Genomic DNA, 22,057 nt, shown 5'->3' with positions numbered 1-22,057 from the left:
TCCGGTGCCAGAACTGAAGTCTCCTCCAGATTTGACATGCGCCATCCCTTCTCCTTCCCCTCAAAGGAGCTGGATTCCAGACCATTCAGCAGTTCCAGTGTTCATTCATTCATTCTTTCTCACGTTCATTCATTTATTAAGTCACTCAAGTGACTTAATATCAATATTCCTGAGCTCAGGTTCGGTGCCAGGGGTAGGCTGATCCTGTCTGTCCCCCACACTGCGTGCCCACATCTGCCACACTCTCAGGACTCCAGCCCGAGAACCTGAACTCCATTTATTACAAAAGACTGGGTTTATCACATTGTACTATGAACAGCCACAGCCCCCGCCCAACCCCTAGGGCCCAGAGAGGCAGCCTGGGTGGAGGCCCCAACAGCCCTCCTTTGACACCCGCTCCCCCTGCAAGAAGGTCGTGGGGGGGGCGGCACCTAGAGTGGGCCTCAGAGTGGTCCTGTGTCTATAAAACCAAATGGGTCCAAGGACCCCAGGCATATATATATATATATATATATACACACACACACATATATATATATAATATATATATATATAAAACATAGGCCATGGCTTCCCTTTCACAGAGTGTAGGTAAGGTGGGACCACCGATGCCCACTGTGGGAGAGAAGGAAGTCATCTGTGGCAGGGACCGTGGTCTGCTCCCAGAGCGAGCACAGGTAGCTGCATCAGTTCAAGTGGCGGGTCAGCCTGGGCACCCGGGGGCCCGGGCTGCTGGCCAGTCCTGCCCAGCCCTGGGAGCTCTAGGCCACCTGGATCTGCAGGTCCTCATCCTCGTCCAGGTCGCTGGCTCCGTCCCCCGCCTCCTCGGCGCCAAAGCGAGCGCTGCGGATCTTTCCAAAGAGGGGGGCGTTCTGCTGCTGCCTTCGGAGCCTGCGGGGTGGGGTGACAGGCGGGGCAGGGATGAGCCTGATCAGCTGGTGCTACAGCAGCTAAGCCGCCCCTTGCGCTTCCCTGCTGCCAGGCACCAGACTGGGCCTTTTACAAACATTACCTCACCTCACTTCATCCTCCCGGAAGCCCCTGAAATGAGGGAGGTGCTTCTGTCACCCCCATTTTACAGACAAGGAAACTGAGGCACAAAGCAGTTGAGTAATGTGCCCGAAGTCCCACAGACAGCAGTGAGAGGTGCTGGGCTCTGAGCTGGATGGCTGGCTATGGAGTGGGCCAGGGGCTCAGAGAGGCGAAGCCGCGGCTCAAGGTCAGGCTGCTGGGATTCAAACCCAAGCCAGGCTCCAGAGCCCACAGGGAGAGAGTTTGGGGGTGTGGGTTCTGAGTCCCCCACATCCTCAATGTCAGTGAGAAAGCGCTCCACCCTAGCTCTTCCCCACAGTAAAATTCCTAAAGCCAAAATTTACCAGGCAAACTTCCCTCTAAGAGGAGCTGGTGGCGGAAATGCCCATCCCCCCTTTCCCTTGGCTCCCCTGCCCCCCACCCCCAGCGGAGTAGCCGCCCAGGCTGCATCTTACTGGAAGGCATGAATTATTAACACGGCAGGGAGGGGCACAGGCGGGGGCCTCCATTACTGCACTGTGATTTAGTGAGCTGTCCCCGGAACATTAAAGCACGAAAAGTTGGGAAATAAAATGAGGCCGCGGTCCCGGGCAGCCCCGCCCTCCCCGATGGAAGCACTTGAGAGGCTGGGCAGAGCCTGCCTGCCCAATCTGGGAGTTTATGGCTCCCAGAGAACGTGGCCGAGACTGCGGGAGAGCCCTGAGGCTAGGCGGCCTTTGGAGGGGTGTGTGCTGGGTGGGGCCGGGGTTGGGGGGGCGGGGTGGGGGGGGCGGGGCAGAGCTGGCCAGACACTGAGCCTGACTTGGGCTCATGCCTGGGCCCCTGAACAACACTTTACAGGCAGCATCCCGGGCAGCTGGGGAAACTGAGGCTCGGCTGGCCAGGTCACACAGCTGACAGGTCTGCCTCCCACAGCTTGTACTCTAAGCCACAGAAACTCAGCACACACAGTACATGCTCTGCAAATGAGGGCTCAGGCGGCAGATGGCGGGGGGCGGTGATCTGGCCTGACCACCCACTAGCTGTGTAGCTGTGGAAGGACTTACCCTCTCGTGCCTTAGTTTCCTCGTCTGCCAGGCCCCTAGGAAAAAAAATCTCTCCCTTTCCTTCTCTCATAGGAGCATGATTCTTACAGCACAATATCTGACCCAAATACAAAAGCTCCACTAATATTTAGCATCTATTATGTGCCAGGTACTTTTATAAGCATAGATCAGCTCATTTAATTCCCACAACCAAGAGGTAATAAAAACTGTTATCAGCCCCATTTTACAGATGAGCAAACTGACCAAGAGAGGTCAAGTAAGTGGCCCCAAATGACACGGCTACTAAGTGCAGAGCCAGAATTCCCAACCACCCAGGCAGCCTGCTGCAGAGCCTGGGCTCTGTCTATTCCATGAAATAAGAGGACGCAGGTACGGGCCTGCCCCAGGCGCGGCACAGGAAGACTCAGTCTCAGGTGGGGGCTTCTGAAATGGGGAGGGGCTTGGACTAGATATTATCTGTCATCTCATGTCTCTGAGGGGAGTCGGGGAAAAGAGCCATTCACAGGGTGTTGTGATGGAGAGGGAGGCAGCAGAGGGATGCAGAGTGTGCTGGGTGGGTCCCCCAGACCTTCTGGTCCTCCCTCACTGAGGCTGATGGGTCCTGTCTACAGATGAGGAGGTCGGGGCTACCATCAAGGCCGGGGCTCCTCCGTGGTTCCCTGCCCTCCAGTCCTTCAGGATCACCCCAGCCTGCTCATTCTTCTTATCAAAGACTCCCCAGACCCACTGTCCCTCCCTGCTGCCCCACGTTGGGCCTGACCTCTTTGGCCGCCCCTCCTATCCTCTGGACACACGACACAATTCCAAGGCTCCCAGCTGGTCTTACTTCCTGCACTCCCTTCCCCGGTTTCCTGGCCCTGGCCCTTCCTGCCTGGAGGGGACAGGATTCTGGCCCCAGGACGTCCAGATCTCTTCCTTCTCTGTCTTCCCCACTAGCCCCACTCAGGGCTCCAACCCTGACCCCTGACCCTTGGCTTCCCTCGGCTGGAAGCGCTTCTGCCCTGTTTCTGAGCCCCAGCCAGGAGTCCTCCCCCGGAGGGGCTGCACGCTGGGCCCACCTGGACTGCACGTGCTCCAGCTGCACTTGCAGGTTCTCGCTTTGCTCCGTCTGCTCGTCCAGTGACCGCTGCAGCTTACGCGCCTGGTTGTGGGCCTCGTCCAACTGGGGGGTGAGCAGGGCCAAGAGCGTGGGAGTCACCCAGGGCTGCGCCAGCCTCTGCCCCGCCATCTGCTTGGGACCAGCCACTCCTGCTGTTCCTCTGTGGGAATGACCTTCCCCAAGAGCAATTCCTGTCGCTCCTTTGAGGCCTACCTCCTCCAGGGAAACATCCCTTTCACTTCTCTTCTTTCCTGTTGCCCCTCCCTTCCAAACCTCCCCATCCTCTAACGCCCCAAGCTACTGACCCACCCATCAACCTACCTACCCTATGAACCTGTCCATCTGATCATTCATCCATGGGAATATCCTTCTGCTCATGGACGTACCCACCACTCACCGTTCGTTAATCTCTTCAGACACCCATTCACCCTACCCTTGTGTCCTTCCATCCTTCTGTCCTTCTTTCCCTCTTCATTCATTCTTCCACCCACTGACCCAGTCAGCTGTCTGTCCATCTTTCCACTATCCACTCAGTCATCCATCTTTCCATATATCCATCCATCCAACCAATCCCCCATCAGACATCTGCTGTTACCTCTCACCCATCTATCCCCTCTCCCTCTCCCATCCATCTGCCCACCTATTTCCTCATCCATCTGTTCATCCATCCATGGAGTTATCCTTCTGTCCTTCTATTTAACCAACTCCATATCCACCCACTCATCCATCCATTAATCTATTCAACCACTTATCCACCTTGTCTGTCCATTTTTCTTCCCATGCTCCTACCCACACACCATCTGTCACCCACCCACCTGCTCTATCCTGGGTCCCTCTTGAGAGTCAGGCTTGTGCCAGGGGACCCAGCACGGACCGACATGGGAAGGCCCTGCAGCCCCACTCCCACCTCCCCCAGCTGAGGTCTGCAGGCTGTGCTTTGGGCCCCAGCAGGCGCTCACCTCGTCCTCAGCCTGGGCCAGCTCCTTCTTGAGCTCCTCCACCCGCAGCCGCAGCTTCTTCACCTCTGCCTCGTGCTGCTCCACCCGCCGGCTGGCGTGTGCCAGCTCCGCCACCTTCTCCTGGAATTGCTTCTTCAGCTTGCTGTGCACATGCTTCAGGTCTGCCAGCTCCTGCAGGGGAGCAGAGATTGGGGGAGGGCTCGTGCGAGGGAGTTCCATGAGGTCAGGCAGTTCTAGGGGTGCCGGAGTCTCTCTTGCCCGGAATCTCTCCACCTGCTGACTAAAATACCAGTACTAGAGCTGGCTGAGCAGCTGGAGGCTACAGGTGCCATCTAGTGAGGTGAGAAGGCATGCGGGGCAATGAGGGAAGAGGTGGGTGGAACTGGTGGCTCCACTCTGGACATGTAACTCTGGGGCGCCGGCGGGACATGACATGGAGGTGTCCAGCAGCCTACTTGAACTGAGTCATGTTTTCTGGGGAGGGGTGAAGTCGGGATTCTTTGGTGTGTAAATGGCATTAAAGCCCTGGGTCTGGAGATGAGCTAAGATGGGGAGTGGGTGTCGGAAGAAAAGAGATCAGAAGCCAGAGTGGCTGGGAAGGGGATGAGCAGCCAGGAGAGGAGCTGCCCACCCCTGAGCTCTGTGATTTCTCTGAGCCTCAGTTTTCGCATCCAAGAAATGGGGACAGGAACTACCTAAAGGTCTCTTGAATCCATCCTCTTTGTTCCATCTCCACCAACCTGAGCCTGGTCCTGGCCGCCATCATCTCCCGCTGCCCCGGGAAACGGCGACAGACTCCCCACCAGCTTGCCTTCCTATCCGCCTTCCACACAGCAGCCAGTGAGCGCTGAGAACCACAACCTGCTTGCACCTACCTCTTACTCTTCAAAGGTGGCCCTGAGCTCCTGCCTCACCTACCACGTCCTTCTTGCCCACCGCCCTCCAGGCACACCGGCCACCCTGCTCCTCCAAAGTTCCATGTCCCTGTCGCCATGGGACGTTCATTCACAGTATTTCCGAATCCTCTCCCGGAATCAGTTCACTACCAGTCAACACCTGCTTTCGCTTGAGACCTGGGCTCAAATGTCACTGCCTCAGGGAAGTCTCCCCATGACCTGGGCCTAAGCCAGGTCCCCTGGTATTCCCTCTTCCCTCTTCCTGCCCAGCCATGGAGCTGTGTGACCAGCGTGAGTGTGTAAGGGAGGGAAAAACACCCGCATTGCCCTGAGCCACCAGCTCCACGAGGGGAGGCCACGTCCCTCCTGTCCGTTCACTGCTGTGTCCCCAGCACCTAGAACAAGGCTTACACACGGTGCTCAGTAAACATTTGTTGGGTTAATAAAAGGGCTGTTGAGAGGATTAAGTGATATCATGGACAAAAAGCACCGGCACAGGGCCTGGCCCACAGTGGTGCCCCATAAATGCAGCTACTATGATATCACTTAGCCTGGCCCACAGCAGGCGCCCGGCAGGAGCCGCGGCTGTGGCAACTACGACCTCTGTCCGTAGTTGTTACTTCAACGGTCCCTGGCCCCCTGCGGGGTGGAGCTGGACACCCAGGAGGCCCTCTGCCCCAGCCCTGGCCGCGCCACCCACTGCCCCACCCACTGCCCCACCTTGTTCTTCTCGAAGAGCGCGGCCTGGCTGGCCCGCAGGTCGCAGTCCAGCGCGCTGGCTGTCTGTCGCCGCCGCCGGGCCAGCGCCTCCTCCAGGTCCCCGACCTGTGCCCGCAGCTTCTTGTTCTCACGCTCTAGGCCCAGCTTCTCTGTCTCCAGCCGCTCACGGCGACCCCACTCGGCTGCGTTCTCCGCCTGCAGCCGCTCCATCTGCAACAGGGCAGGACAGAGGGAGGGGTCCACAGGGAGGGGGTGCGGAAGGCCAGAGCTGGAGGCTCCCCCTCCCCACCTCCTCCTGCAGCCGTGTTTTTGGCTCCAGGAAGCAGGTCCAGCTGCAGCGGCTATAATTAACCCGGGCTTATTTCACGGTGTGCAGGATGTGAGGGTGCTTCTAGTCTCTGTGTGGGAGAGAGGCCCACCCCCTGCAGACTGGAGCACCCTCGGGGTGTGGCTGGTTCCCCCTTAGTGTACAGGCCTGGTTCCTGCCCTCTTCTTCGTGAATGACTGATGGTGGCAGGGCCCCTGGTCCCCCGAGCCCCAGGCGCTCCCAGTGGCCTCACCTCGCCCCTCAGCTCCGCCATCTTCCTGTCCATGCTGGAGCGTGCACCCAGCTCGTCCTCCAGGTCTTCGGACATGCGGCCCAGCTCGTCCTGGTGGGCCTCCTTCAGGATGCTGAGCTGCATGACACAGCACAGCCTGGTGAGGTGAGGACCACCAGCCCTGGTGGGTGGGCACTGGTCATAAGGGCTCAGCAAGGAGCCTGAGGTGGTGCCCAAATGGGCCACCGGGTAACTAGAAGAGACTCCAAATTTGACCACTTCTTCCTCTTCTAACATCTCTCACCTCTTATCTCATTACCATCTAGCCTCCCAGTGTCCACTCTTGCCCCTCATCTCCCCAGTCAACCCATTTTCCACCACAACAGCCCAGGAGGAGCTTTGAAAAAAGATAAACCGGGCTTCCCTGGTGGTGCAGTGGTTGAGAGTCCGCCTGACGATGCAGGGGACGCGGGTTCGTGCCCCGGTCCAGGAAGATCCCACATGCCGCAACTACTTAACCCACGTGCCACAACTACTGAGCCTGCGCTCTAGAGCCCGCCAGCCACAACTACTGAAGCCCGTGCACCTAGAGACCGCGCTCTGCAACAAGAGAAACCACTGCAATGAGAAGCCCGTGCACCGCAACGAAGAGTAGCCCCCACTCACCACAACTAGAGAAAGCCCGTGCGCAGCAACGAAGACCCAATGCAGCCAAAATAAATAAATAAATAATAAAAATTTTTTAAACAAGATAAAAACTGACCCCTCCCTATGGTCCCGTAAAGCCCTGCACGATTGGACCCCTACCTGTCTCCCCTCAACCGCATCTCCCACCTCTCTCCCTTGAGCTCTCTGTGCTCTGGGCACCTCGGCCTCCTCCCTAGTCCTCAAATACACAAGTTCCTGTCCACTGCAGGCTTCACACGTGTGGTTCCCTCTGCCTGGTGCCCCCGTTCAGAGGTATCTTGAAGGGCTGACTTTTCTCATTCTCAGGTCTTGGCCTAAATGCTCCCTCCTCAGGGAGGCCTCTCCTGTCCTCCCTGCCTAGAAGGGGTACTTCTCCACACACACGCCTGTCCCCCCAAGAATGTGAGCTTGGGAGGACAGACAGCGTGTCTGTCTGCCCGCCTTCGTATCCCTGTATGGCCTGGGCCCAGGGCAGTGAACACAGGCTGAACGCACCCAGTGGATCTGAATCCGGGTCTGCCTGTGGGTGTGGGGTTGGTCACATGAGAAGCACCTGGGGTGCTTTTAAAATAGTGCAGATTCACTGTTGTCTAGCAGGGAAAACTGCCAGATGAATGCTCTTTGCAACGGCATGGATGAGCCTTAAACATGGAATGTTGAGGGAAGAGAGCCTGATACAAATGAGAATCTTTATAATTATGTATCTGTAAATCTGCACGGTTGTCTTACTCACTTTTCTTCAAAAGATTACACAATTTGAAAAGATTAAAAAGACAGATTCTTGGACCCAACCCCCAAAGATGCTGACTCAGGAGGATGAGGGTGACGTCTGGGAAGCTCTATTTTAGGAGATTCCTTAAAGAGATTCTACTTAAAGACAGGTTTTCCAGGACAGTTTCAGGCTCTGAGGTCTGTGAACCTCACGCCTTCTGGAAAAGTAGGGATCCAGCCCAGCTTTCCGTGGGTGGCTGCGCCCCCTGGTGGCCATCAGGGCCTGCACAGGAAGCAGTAAGGGAAGCCCAGCCTGACCCCTGCCTGCCCTGAGTCCCCAGAATGCAGTGGTGGAATCCCCTCTCTGCCAGCTGGAGCTTCAATTTCCTCATTTGTAAGATGGGGACATCAGGACCCAGATGTCTTGACTGCTGTGAGGCTCCAGCGAGATTTTGCACCCACTATGTGCCCAGCGAACGTCCAGACTCCTCCCCTTCATCTTGGTCTACAAGGCCTATGGGATTTAGCTCCCCTTGCAATCTCATCTCTCAGTTACTATCCTCCAGCCACACTGGCCTCTATTTCCTGAACACACTAGGCTTGTTCTGGCCTCAGGACCTTTGCATTTGCTGTACCTTCTGCCAGGAACTTTGCCCCTATCTCCTCTCAAGGGTGGCTTCTTCTAATCACGTTAGCTCTTGCCTCAAATGTCACCCTCTTGGAGAAGCCTTTCTTTCAATGACCCACCACCTCATTTCTCTGATTGTGTTTTGACTCTTTCACACCTTCTGAACTTATCTACCTGCTTACTGTTGGTCTCCCTCACCACGGCCCCCCCTAAGGTGAGCTCCTAAAGGTAAGGACATTGCCTGCCCCAGTACTCAGAACACTGCATGGCACATGGCTGGTGCTTGACAGTGAATGAATGAATGCCCTTCTTTCTTCCATTCCCTCTGCTGAAATTCAACAGTGCAGCACTGCTTCCTCCAGGAAGCCCCTGTGGTCTCCAGGACTCACTTGCTTGAGCATCTCCTGCTTGGTCTTGCTCAGCTCCTCATACTTGATCTTCCACTGGCTGAGCTCCCCCTCCAGCTTCTCAATGTTCCTGCTCAGTGCCATTTTATCCCTGGGGAGGGGAGAGGGAGGGATAAATGGGGGTGAGTCCACTGGGGCCCTCCGCTGAGTCCTCCTATGTAGTCTGCACCTGTCAATCCCATGTCCAAAGTGCTTGCCTCTGCATTCAAGGCCCTGGCGCCCCACTCTGCGGCAGGCACCCTGTTTGCATTTCTTCTGGAGCTCCACCCTCTGCACAGCTACAGGTGCCCAGCTCCCAGTGTGGAGTGACCGGGCCTCCAGGGCACTGGGCCCTGGGCTCATGACCCCCATTTCTTCCTATCTGTTTTATGTAGGCTTGGTTTGAACACACAGCTTTGCAGTTGGAAAAGCTGGGAAACACTGTCCAGTGACTCTCTGAAGGATGGGTCCCGTCTTGTCATCAGCACTGGGTGGCAGTCCCATGTGTTCTCGTGACCCCCACCCTGCACTCTGTCCTGAACATGAAGGAGGCGCTGTGGGTAACAAGCGTGGTATCTGGCCCCAGCACACAGTGCTTTACGACCAACCCCACACCGTGCTGGTCTCCCGTTCTGGAAGTCTAGTATTTCTTTACATTTCAGTTTGTACAATAGGTTGATTTTTGTTTGTTTTGCTTTAAAAGAAAGGTATTGTCTCATAGTTCTGGAGGCTCCAATCTAAGACCAAGGTGTTGGCAGGGTTGGTTCCACGTGAGGGGTGTGAGGGGAAATCTGTTCTATGCCTCTCCCCTGGCTTCTGGTGGTTTGCTGACAATTTCTGGTGTTCCCTGGCTTATCTCTGCCTCTATCTTCACAAGGGCATTATGTTGATTTTTAAAAGACTTCTGTGTGTAATTAAGTTAAACTATCTTTGTGTTTAGTTTCTGGACAGAAAAGAGGGTGTTACAAAATATTCATCATAATCGGGCTTGTGCCCCGATCAAGGTAACTGGTGACCTCCACGTCCTAAATCCACTGGTCAGTGCTCAGTCCTCTTCCTACTTGACTAGCTGATCACTCCCTCCTCCGTGACACAGTTTCTCCTGCTTTCTCTGCCCCCCACTGGCTCTCTTCTCCTGTCTCCTTTGCTGTTTCCCTCTTCTAAACTTGGTCAGCTTCAGGGCCCCATCCTCTGGCCACCTCCCTATCCACTCTCACCCCAGCTCACGGCTTTCAGTATCATCTACTGGCCAATGACTCTTGCGTTTTTACCTCCAGCCCAGACCCGTCTCACAAACTCCAGATGCATTCATGTCCCCAACTGCCTCCGTGCCATCTCAAACTCAACACGTCCAAAGCCAAATTCCCAGCTGCAACCCCCCAATCTCCCTATCCCTTCTTCCCTGCTTTTATTTTTGCCCACGGCACCCTCCCCCCATGAAGGGAGGGACTTCTGGTCTTACTGATGGCTGTATCCTCACCGCTGAGCAGAGCCTGACCCCGATGCCCAACATGTATTATTTGAATTAATAATAATAATAATAAAAAAAACCCTCACACTGTGTCCTTGGGCAGAGCACCACTGTTCTAAAGTCCCAAGACTGAAACAGGACCATTCCGCTTCAGTGAATCTCACCTTCTGAGACACGGATTTTCACTCTGTGATTCTGAGGACGCCCTGGAGTGGCCTGGCCCGGCCCCCGGCCCCTGCCTGCCTCCCGGGACTTACTCTCGCTCCTTGAGCAGCACCTTCTGGGACTCATCCAGCCGTAGCCGCAGGGCAGTCAACTTGGAGGCATCCTCCTCGATGGTGGCGGTGTCCTCCCAGGGCAGTCGGCTACGCTCCTGGCGGCCCGAGCTGCCCCGTGAGGCCCCGGCCCCTACGCTGCGTGCCTCCCAGCAGCCCTCGGGCTCCTCTGGTCTGCTCTTCAGCAGGCCCTCCACCAGCTCCAGCTCCTGTGGGGTCCAAGGTGGAGGCGGGGTCAGTGGTCGCTGAGTGCTCACCCTCTTGGCCTTCATCGTGGCCTCTCCTAGGCCCAGGGTCTGGCATCAGCTTGGTGGGTAACCTTGGGCAAGTCACACAGTGCTTCTGGATCCCAGTTTCCTCTTCTGCTGCCTGCTTCTCCACCCCTGGAGAGGGAGGGACACACCCTCTCCCTGCACTGCCTAAAAGTGCACACAGAGTCAGCCACTAAGGTTCCCTGAATCCTGGAAGAGTCCCCAGAATAGGTGGTAAGCTCCCTGTCAGTGGAAGTATGCAAACATTTGGTGGGACACTGGTGTGAAGGTATGTAGAAGCAGGGATTCCTACAACGAATAAAGACTAGATTCCCTCAAAAGGAATTCCCACTCGAAGATCCCGTTTTTCAGGTGCAAACACCTGCAACACGATAAGTGAAGCGGCAAAGATGCATAGGAAGGTGGGTGGCCTCTGCGAGCGGAACCAGCTCCCAGATAGGAAGCAGTGAGGGATTATTAACTCAACTCTGAGGCCTCTTCCTCCCTGCCAGGCTCCCCTTCCCCTCTGCCCTTGTCTGCCCCCTGGCCTGCCTCTGACTACAGACCCAAGACGCCCATGGCCTCTGTTACAGCCTGGCTTTTCCCACAGCCTTTCCAGATGAGTCTGGGCCAGCCCCTTCCCTGACTGGCCCTTGGTTTCCCTATCTAGACTGGGACAGTGGCCCTGAGGCCCCCCTGAGGAGTGAGATTCTACTCCTCTTGTATCTCAGACTGTCTGGGTGGGGGCCTCTGATGCCACCTGGTCCAAAGCTCCAATTCACAAATGAGGAAACAAGGAGGGAAGAAGGGACTTGCTGTGGGTCACAGAGGACAGGGCTGGGCTGGAGAGCAAACTCAGACTGCAACTCCAGAGCTCCCACCGCTGGTACCTGCCACCCCGTCGACTGTGACTCATAACCAGAAGAAGGAGAGAACAGGAATAGTGCCGTGAGGCTGGCTGGTATACAGGGGCTCTCATTCCCTGCCCCGAAGAAAAGCAATGAACCCCAACTGCAAACACCATGCAGGCCTGGGGAAGAGGGGCTTCAGCCACCAGGAGGCAGCAGTGCCCACTCTAGCCCACAGGCAGGAGAGGAAAGGGGGCAACCAAGAATCTTAGCTAGAGGAGCTGGCCTGCCTGGGGACGGAGCTGGGAGCAACCTGAGGCTGGACTCTATCCCTAGATGGCCTTCTGGTGACAGGCCTGCTGGTTCGGGGAGGCTGCCCTCCACACACACCATTAATATTCCAGATGTACTGATTACTATCACCATGGGCTCTGGAGTTCACTTGGGGGCAACTCCCAGTGACTCTAGTCACCAGCTGGGAGCCATTGGTACTTAACTTCTCAACGCCTCAGTGTTCTCGTTGGTAAAGGAAATACTTCCTGGGGTTGCTCTGAGAATTAAGCAGACGATGCACGTGCACAGCCTAGCGCCCTGTGGAGGTGCCCATCGAACCGTGGATGCCATTTCCCAAACTCACCAGGCACTCTCAGCCTCTAGGTTTTTGCACAGAATTTCCATCACCTGGAATGCATTCCTGCACTTTTCACAGCCAATTCCTCCGCATCCTCCTAGTCTCAGCTTAAATGGACTGCTTCCAGAAAAGCTTCTGTGCAGCCCCCTCCTCAAAGCCTGGATCTGGGACCTCCTCTGTGCTCCCACTGCCCGGATCACCCCCCACCCCTCAGCTTTGATTGACACCTCTTATAAATGTCTCCCCCTTCCCCTAAATTCAAATCGAACGAATGAATGGATTCAGCTCTGCTACTAATGGATGTCTTCCAGGTAAGTGCTTAGAACCTGCTCCTGCTCAAAAAGTATGATTTCTTGGTTCTGTTGACTACTCAGGTGTGGGAGTGGAGGGACCACGAGAACTGGGGACTCTCTGCCCTGCGGGCGGTCTCTGGAAGGGAGGTAACCTGGGGCCCTGCAGTGCAGAGCCTGACCCCCTGAAGGAGTGAAACCTCCCTGCGGGCCCGGCCCTTACTACCCCTCTTTTTAAGCCAGGCGGCCACCTCTTCTGCCCGAGTCAATCAGCCCCTCCCACTTCTAAAATCCAGCGCGAAGGCCCCGCCCAGCAGCCCCGCCCCCCCGTCGCGCACTTGGGGCAGCCCCGCCCCCCCGCCGCGCACCTGGCTGCCCGTGGGTCTCTCCGACCCGACGTCGCGCACTGGCTCCTGCTCCCTCTCTGGCTCGGTCTCGGGACCGTCAGGCGTCCTGTCCATGACCCCCCGGGCGCCCCGCAGCCGCGCCAGTTCGCGGCCCCGCGCCTCGCACTCGCCCTGCGCCTCCTGGCGCTCGCGCCGCGCGCCCGCCAGCTCCTTGGTGAGCGCGTCGAGACGCTGGCGCAGCTGGCGCACCTCCTCGCGCGCGCGGTTGCGCTCGGCGCGCACCTTGCTCCATTTCTCGCGCCAGTTGGCCGTGCAGTCCGACCACCAGCGCATGGTCTTCTCCATCTGCGCCGCCCGCGCGCGCGCCTCCTCCAACTCCCGCAGCCGCAGCTCCTCACGGCTCTCCCAGTCCCCGTCGGCCAGCAGCGCGGGCGCCGGCGGCAGCGGCAGAGCAGGAGGCGGACCGGGCGAGGGCGTGCCGCTCGGCGGCGTGGGCGGCAGCGAGTCGGCCGGCCCCATGCGCTCGGGCGACGGGCTGCCCAAGATGGTCAGGAGGCTGCCTTTGGACAGCTGCGGGGACTCGGCCAGCCGGGGGCTCGGCCCGTGGCTCATGGTGTGGCCGCGGGGGCGAGCAGGCTCTCGGGCCCTGGGCTGGAACTCCCAGACTCAGAGGCGGCGCGGGGCGCGCGCGACGTACGCGATACCACTGTGCATGATGGCCACTGCTACCCGCTGCTCTCCCGGCCACGGGGCGGGGGATGCCTCCTCCAACCTGTGGGAGAACACAACCATTATTAGGAGGTGGCTACCATCCGCCCATATCCTTAAGCTCAGCCATGGGAAGGGAGTAACCGGCAGAGGGAACAGCATGGGCAAAGGTGGGAGGACTGAAAATGGTCACCTCCAGAAGCCCCAGTGAGGCTGGAATGGTGAGCAAGGGCCTGCAACCGCTTCCTCACTGGCCTCCAGACTCCCCCCTTGAGTCCCTTCACCCTGCAGCAGCTGCAGCTGATCTGAAACCTTGATCTGCTGTCCCTGACCTTCAGGTCCCATCTCACACAGCGAATGGCGTATACTATTCTCTCTCCACCCGGAATGCTGCATGCTTCCATGCTGGCCCTGCCGCCAGGAGTCCCCTCCCAGCCTCTTCCTGCACTGGGCTAACGCGTCTCATCCTTAAAACTTATCTGAGATATCACCTTCTTCAAGAAGTTTTCCCGGACCCCCTCAGGCCAGGTGGTCAGCCCCAGCCCATGTCTCCACTAGCCAATCTCACTGTACCACTTATCTGTGTCCCTGTGTGCTCCCCATCCTGACCCCAGGCTGTGAGTTTGCTGAGGGCAGGGGCTGCCTCCTGGTCTTTGTCCCAGCACTGATGACAATGACAGTGACATTTATGGAGGCCCAGGCACCATGGCTATGTGAACTATCCTCTCAACAGACTTGGGGGAAATTATAGACATTTACTGAAGAGGAAAGGGAGGCTCAGCAAAGTTAAGCCCTGGAGTTAATCCAGATACAGCACCCAGAAGTCCAAATGCAAACACTGGGGCAGGTCTGGTGAACACCTGCACGCTCTGGTCGTACGATGGAAATAAGCCGGTGTCTAGGTGGTGGCGGTGCGGTGTGGTGAGGTGCCCCCCATGCCTGCCGCTGAGCTCTGCTGTTCCCGGGCCACGTCCCCTTTAAAATAAGTGAGACACATGCCCCTCTCTATCCCCAACCTGCCACACTCTCCCTCCATGTAGCTCTGTGCTGACCCCCAGGAGCAGCCCCTCGGGGCATCTCGTGCTTCCTTCCCCATCCAGCTGGGCCTGTCCCACAGATCCTCACCCCGGCCCCTAAGGCCCTGCCCTGATTGCCATCTCTTCCTTTTTTCCGGGACCCACCAGGGCACTGCTGGTGGGGCTCTCAGCAATCCGGAACAGTGTCCCAACACTGTCTGGCCAACGCTCTGTGTCACCTCTTCACCCTCCTCTGGGCTCTAAGCCCCTCACTCTTGGCAGGTGATCTAATGTCAGAGTTTGCAGTGAAAAGAGAAGCTGTCAGGCTGGCACTCCCTCCCTGTCCTGCCCCAAGCCCCACGGCCCCCTCCTCTCTGCCCCTAAGAGGACAGAGGGGCTCTCCCTCCTTGGGTCAAAGTCCTCCCACATCCAGCTTCTCCCACCCCTGCCAATGATGCCTCTCCAGGGGGCCTTCCCCACCTGCTAAAGTCTCTCCTGACACTCTCACCTCACTTCTCTGTCTCCTCCCTTTCAAGGCCCATCCAGAGGGGTCCACACTTGCTGTCTCCACCCTGTCCACCTCCCTCTCTCTCTCTCCTCAGGCCTTGCCAGGCTGGCTTCCGGCTCCCCTGCCCTACCCACTGGGCACATCCTAGCCCTCCCAGGTGTGCCCTCTCTAGCTCTGGGCACCTTCCATCCCTCCCTTCTTGCATCGCTCTCTCCCAGGGTGTTCTCCGGGTTTTCCTCCTCTTCTCCAGCTGTTCCCCATCACCTTCCCTGGAGTGCTGGTGTCATCCAGTCCTTGCCCCCTTCTCCTCTCTGGCTGCCCCTGCCTGAGCCATCTCGCCATGTCCTCAATAACCCTGAATCTCTCTCTCCACCCCAGGCTGCCCTCCAGAATCGCCCAAACCACCAGCATGTCCCTCAGACAACTCAGACTCAGCTTGGTCGGATGGGATTCACCGTCTCCACTCTCCCCACTACTGGATCCTCCTTCTGGATGTCCCCTCTGGGAGAAGAGCATTTCCTTACTCCTTCACGCTGTGGGAACATCCTGGAATCTGCTTTCTCCCCACCTCCAAGTCATGTCAGTCTGTCTGCCACACATCACGTGGATCTATCCACCTTCTTCCTCCTCAGCCACTAACCTGTCAAGGCCACCACCATCATCTCTCACCTGGGAGACTGCAGCCACCGCCCTCCCTGCCCCATCCCCCTGCCCCCTTTTGCCTCCTTCAAATCCATTCTCAAGAGCAGCAGCCAGAGTGAGTTTTTAAAAACACAAACCTGGGACTTCTCTGGTGGCGCACTGGTTAAGAATCTGCTGCCAATGCAGGGGACACGGGTTCGAGCCCTGGTCCGGGAAGATCCCACATGCCGCGGAGCAACTAAGCCCATGCGCCACAACTACTGAACCTCTGCTCTAGAGCCCGTGAGCCACAACTACTGAGCCCACGTGCCGCAACTACTGAAGCCTGCGCACCTAGAGCCCGTGCTCCGCGACAAGAGACTGCAATGGGAAGCAGTCTGCAATGAGAAGCCTGTGCAGCAACGAAGACCCAACGCAGCCAAAAATAAATAAATAAATTTATATTAAAAAAATTAAAACACAAACCTGATCATGCCAGTGGCCACAACCTTTGTCATTACCAATAGCTGTGACCTCTCTCAAGAGTCAGTTCCAAGCTCACTCCCTCTAGGGATCCAACACCAAAAATTCTTCAGTCTCCAAAGGAGCTACAGCCTACCGATCGCCCCGCCTGTTCACTGTCCCCACTGCCCACCCTGTCCCTTCTCTCCTTGCTACGTGCCACGGTCGCAACCTCGTCCTCACAAATGCCCTGAGTGCCCCAGCTGTCTCACCTGTTCTTGTCTCTCAGGCAACGCCAACCCTGGTCGCCTCCACCGCTCTGCCTGCTCCTGCCCTCACCCCTATAACCAGGCATCGCAGGTTTTACACCACTGTGTGGACCAGTGTCAGTTTCAATTCATGACCATCAGTGTCATAGTTCCTCAGCATTGATCAGTGATCCTACTACATTTCTCTAGTGCATTTGCTGTTTGTTTACTGTCTGCCTTCACCAGGCACCAGTTCTGGGCCCAGCTCTGTCACCAACCTCATGTAAACCACTGCCCCATGTACTGGGCCTCAGTTTCTCCGCCTGTAGAACTGGGGTGAGAGGTGAGGGAGGCCAGCGCTTCTAGATCAAGGAGTCTTTCAGATTCACCTGGACACTTGCTTAAAATGCAGTTCCTCGGCCTCACCCCCCAGAGAATCATGTTCAGTAGGTGTGGGGCTGGGAATTTGCATTTTCATCATCCAAGTTTGGGACATATGAGTAACTGGTGATGCCTTGTCACCACCCATAGTTCCAGACACACAAACATGCATGTATCAACCCCAGTAACAACTGCACAAAGTTATGTACACAGACACAGCCATACAGACCTAGGTTCCAGGTCCCTGTACACCCCTGACTCCCCACGGGATCCCTGGAAGGCTGAGTGCCCACTGTGACTCACTCTCTCCAACTGTGCAATGAGGTGGCTGGCCTAGATTCCACGTGCATTCACAGACATGTGCACACCCAGACACACATCTGCAGACACACAAGCAATCCCATACATGTAAATATAGACACAGAGACACGGGCAGACACACACACACTCAGAAATGGCCCCGTATGCACACACAACTGTATGTATGCACAGAGAGACGCTCCCTTGTAGATACAGAGTTACAGACACCCCTGAAGACATATACATGCCCACAAAGATGGATACACAGGGACATGCAAAGATACATATTCACCCCTAAGACAAGCACATACACACGAACACATACACGGACACGCACACTCCTCCTCGCCCCATTTTCCTGGCCCAGCTCCACATGGAGAAGCTCTTGGAAAAGAAAAACAATGTGAGAGCCTACGGGGTAGGGGAAGGAGGCAGGAAACCCGAGTGCCAGCCCGGCAGGCAGCCCAGGCAGCCCCACCAGAGCTGTGCTGGGAATGGGGGACGGGGGTTGGTGAGGAGGGGGTGCTCGGGGCCGGGCCCCTGTCTGCTGGGCCCGTCCTGCAGCCCCTAAACTGAGAGGGTGGCGGGGGCGGGGGGGCACTGCCACATTCTCTCTGACACTCTGGGAGCTGCCAGGCCTGGCACGGGGCTTGGCAGGGAGGGGTGGCCCAGTCCTTCCAGGAATCCCAAGCCTGTTGCGCAGGGGCAGGGCAGGCGCCACCCCGGCCCCTAATGGCTTCCAGGCGCCCACACTAAAGGCAGGGGTGGGCTCCAGACTCAGCTCCTGTTCCCCTCCCCAGGAGCCTGGCCCGGCCCCTCCCGGGGGCTGGTGGCGGGGAGCAGTGGGGACAGAGGGGCTCTGAACAGCCCTCCCACCTTCCCTCCTGCAGGCCCAGGGTCCCCTGAAGGGTGTGTGTGCGCGCACATGTAAAGGCACAGGGGTGGGAGCCCAAGGTCGGTTTTCTGGAGAAGCCTACTCCCCAGCACACCAGGAACCCTGCACACACACTCAAGGGCAGCTAGACTCTGCCCAGCAACGCCTCCCCTCACCCCTACCCCCACCCCACTCACATAACACAGCCTTGGGGACATGGACGGACACACACACACACACACACACACACACACACACACACAGCCCAAGCCCTGGTAACGTACACGCTCACCGAGAGCTGATGCCACACAGAGGTTCAGCTTGCGGTTGTAGAGACAGGCTCCAGCTGCCCTACCCCACCAGGCTCAGCTCCTTCTTCCCCAGGGTTGTGCAGATATGTGTGGGGTGGCCTCCTGATTTCTGCAGGGTGTCACCACTTCCCAAGGATTAGGTGGAGGAGGGACCAGCCTCCACAGGCCCAGAGAGCCTTTCCCACCCACCCTCCCCTCTCTTGCCTCCCACCAGCCAGACGGGTCTATTCCTGCTTGAATCCTCAGGGTTTGTGCCCAGGCTGTTCCCCCACTTGGGATGCCCCCCTCAGCCTCTAAACCCACCCACGCTTCAAGCGCAGTTCTACCACCTCCAGGAAACACCTTGGCCCCCCCAGCCTCACTCTCTGCCCGGGAGCAGAGCCCCATAACCTTCCGCAGCCAGACCTGGCCAGCTGCCCTCTCTCTTCTTGCAGTCCAGGCTTCCCCCAACCCAGGTAGGACATTTGCGCCACCCAGAGCCACTAGGGACAGGCCCTGCATACAAGATTTACTCCAAGTTGACTGGTGGGGTGGAGAGCAGAAGGCTGAACCATGACTTCACATCCCCCGAGCTGGGCAGCGGGGCCACGTGGGACTCAGAGCCCCTGAACCCCATCCCTGCAGCCATCCTCACTGCTCCAGGCAGCGGCTGGCCACTCATAGGACAGAAACCATAATGTTTTGATCTGATATTTGCCTCAGGCTAGGCCCTCACCAGCCCTGTCTACACAAAGTGACCAGTGGTTCCTGCTGCTCATGGACCTGTTTGGAACGTTTGTTTCTCCTTTCTTTCTCCAGCAGCAAACGCCTATGCATCCTTTAAGACCTACTTTGGGATACGTCTCCTCTGGGTAGCCTTCCCTGACCTTGTACACAGAGTATGTTAGTGCTCCCAAAGCACTGGCACCTCCCTGTTCTTCAGCAATTGCCACACTGTGAAGTCCACAAGGGCATCTTGGTCTCGCTGGCTGTCAGCACAGGGCCCAGATGCTGCATAAATGCTTCCCAGGTTGATGGATGGAAAATGAACAGTTAAGGGTTGCCTATAACCTGGGAGGGTTGAGCCATCCTAAGGATCAGGAGTCACTTTGTGGCCAGGCTCTGAGCCAGCTAGGTGTCAGAGTCTGTCTGAGGCCAAGGTCACAGTGAGAGGTCATCTCATGGCCAGGTCAAGGATCAGGCATCTTATCTGAGGAAGCCTGACTCACAGGGGGACAACTTTGTGTTTCGTCCTTAGCATGTTTAGATGACTCATATCTAGTGAGAAGAGTAAGCAATGCTGAGGTCTAGATGGGGCTCAGTTTAGGGGATTGGGGCCGGTGCGCCTGGTGGCCCTACTCTTCCCTCTAGCTCAGAAACCCTCTATGCTTTCCCAGAACCTTTCAGGTGGGGCTCTAGGGCTGGCACGTGGCCACAGGCCTGGCTGTGGGCAGGGAGCAGAGCCCGGCAGGAAACCACAAAGGACGGCCTGATTGGATAAGTGCAGGGTCCAAGGCTGGTCAGCCCACAAACTGTGGGCGCCTGTCCCTCTGACCTGCTGCCCACGCTCCAGTCACTGGACCTCCAGGAGAGGACTGAGAAGGAGGGAGGGAGCCTGCAGGTTGAAACGGAGCCCGAGGGGGTGGCCACCCCTGGCCTGTTCCCAGGTACCCCCATCTCATATCGAGGAGCCACAGATATCCTAAATCACCGATCAGAACTCCCTTCTTTATAAATGGGCCAACTGAGACCCAGAGGTACAGCTACTGGTCCACATCCACATAGAGGACCAGCAGCAAAGTAGGGCTGGGGGTGGGGTGCTAGAATGCTGGGACGGGATGCCTCCCCTCTTGGGTCGTGATCACCTGAGGAGCAAGATGCCCCTGGGACCACCTACACAGTGGGGTCCTCAGTCATCAGGCCAAGTGGCCAAACATAGCTGGCAGAAGATGGGAGCCTTTCATGGGGACGGACCCCTGCCCCGGGCCTCTGAGCAACTCCTTGAACTATTCACTCTTGTACAGCAGACTTCCCACGAGTCTCATCTCTGCCTCTGTTATGCTGTGTGCTATCTGCAAGTCCGTGCCCTCTCTGAGGCTGTTTCCTTACTTGTAGGATGGGGAGAGGCACTAACAAGATACCTAAAAGCTTTGTCCAACAAGTGGGAAAAATCTGCGCCAATACGAACTAATCCAAGCTCCACAACAGCCCTACATAACCGACACTTAAGACAGAAAAAGTGAAGCCCCGGATGGGGAACGGGCTTGCCGGACACCAGTCGTTCGTACAATCAGAACGGTGGGTCAACCGAGGCCCACTCCCTTCTCCTAGCACTGAGCCGTCGTTCCACCTGCCCCTACTCCTTCCAGAAATTCCCCTTCTGCCCTCCCACGACCGCGAGCCGCCTTAGACCTCTCTTCCTTGCCCCCTCCCCAGCCTCCCAGCTCACCCGAGCGGCGGGCTAAGGGAGGAGGGTCTCCCGGCCCCTCGAGACGCGGTCCCGCCCACCCCACCACGCGGTCCCTTATTGGCAGCCGCCGCAGGCCTGGGGCAGTGGCGCCGCGCTCCGATTGGACCGCGCCGCCCGTCCATCCCGCACTCGCCATGGTGACCACGTTGGGTCCCCCGGGAGAGTTCCAAATTCCGCCCCCGCCCGCTGGCGCCCCCCTCCCGTCCGGCCCCGGCCCAGTGCATTCCGAGGGCGGCCCTGCCTTACCCCCAACTCCCGCAGCCCCTTCATTCCCGAGGCCCGGGCCCCAGGAGGTGGGGGAACCCGGGGAGGGGGCTAGGAAGTTCTGCTCCGAGTCTGGGGGTTGCTGCGGATGCGAGAGCCCCAGCTTCTCTCCTCTACTCCAACACGCCCCCAACTTAACCCCTTCCCTCCCGCGGAAAGTTCGCGGCCTGGAGGGAGTTCCCAGGACGCAGTGGCTTTCGGTCTCCTGCATTGGCGGCCCCGCTCACCTCAGCCGGGGACCCGCGGGCTCCGGACGTCCGACCCGCCGCGGATGGGCGGAGCGGGCACGGGGCTTGCTGCGGCCGCCGCCGGGAGGGCCGAGGGAGGGCCGCGGAGTCTCCTCCTCCCTCCCGGGGGGAGGGGAGGGAGAGGAGTCGGCGGGGCGGGGGCGGTGGGGCCCCGGCGGGTTGCGGACTGGCTCTGACCCTGGCCGTCCTAGTTGGTGGGGTGGGGGACCCAAACCTAACTTTGGGGCGAGGGGCGCGGGCCGAGCCGGCGGGATCAGCACAGAGCGTGCCGGACCCCGACATAGGCCCCACCCCAGCATGGGGGCCGAGAGTAGGGGGGAAGGAAGGCATGGTCTGGGGGCGCCCGCGGGGCTCGGCTTTCCCGCCTCAGGTTTCTCCTTGCGCCAGTGACATACTAGGCGCCCAGCAGCTGAAGTGGGCACCGGCTGTCCCGGGCTCAGCACGTGGAGCGTGTTTACCAAGTGTTCACTTTTGTTACCTGCATTCTTCCCAGTGCCAGCTCTGCCACCGAGTGGACGTGGAGGAGCAAGTCCCTGCCCCTCATCGGGCCTCAGTTTTCCCTTTGTACAACAGAAGGGTTGGCCAGAGTAACCTCGAGCGTGTTGAGAAGTGTGATGGGGCACTTGGCCCGCCGGGCGGAGGTTTTCTCTGATGTGCCAGGGTACTTCCTGCGAAGGGTAGGGCCGCAGCTGACGGGGTGGTCCCGGGCAATTACCTTCTGGGGCCCTTGCGTGCGCCCTGCCACTTTGGGACTTCCTCCCTTGCGAGTGAGTGTTTTCGGTTTTGGCGAGATGGGGAGGCGGGCGCCTGGCGGCCCTGTTCTTACCACATCCTGTCCGCTGGAAGGCCAC

The 22,057-nt window shown here is 58.0% G+C and overlaps 1 protein-coding gene across 1 annotated transcript; it reads right to left on the bottom strand.

Moving 5' to 3' along the window:
• Positions 1 to 451: 451 nt before the first annotated feature.
• On the bottom strand, positions 452 to 21,211 carry CCDC102A (coiled-coil domain containing 102A). Its single transcript, XM_079906520.1, has 9 exons — positions 21,186 to 21,211; positions 12,838 to 13,588; positions 10,432 to 10,658; positions 8,707 to 8,815; positions 6,313 to 6,429; positions 5,753 to 5,962; positions 4,137 to 4,307; positions 3,137 to 3,240; positions 452 to 891 (listed from the first exon to the last, which is right to left on the bottom strand). Exons 2-9 carry the CDS (start codon positions 13,426 to 13,428, stop codon positions 762 to 764), a joined length of 1,659 nt encoding a protein of 552 aa, XP_079762646.1. The 5' UTR covers positions 13,429 to 13,588; positions 21,186 to 21,211; the 3' UTR covers positions 452 to 761.
• Positions 21,212 to 22,057: the final 846 nt, after the last annotated feature.

This window comes from Stenella coeruleoalba, assembly GCF_951394435.1.
Source record: "Stenella coeruleoalba genome assembly, chromosome: 20".
Taxonomy (NCBI): domain Eukaryota; kingdom Metazoa; phylum Chordata; class Mammalia; order Artiodactyla; family Delphinidae; genus Stenella; species Stenella coeruleoalba.
Note: the sequence above shows the minus strand (reverse complement) of the source record. Positions and strands in the feature narration are given on the sequence as shown.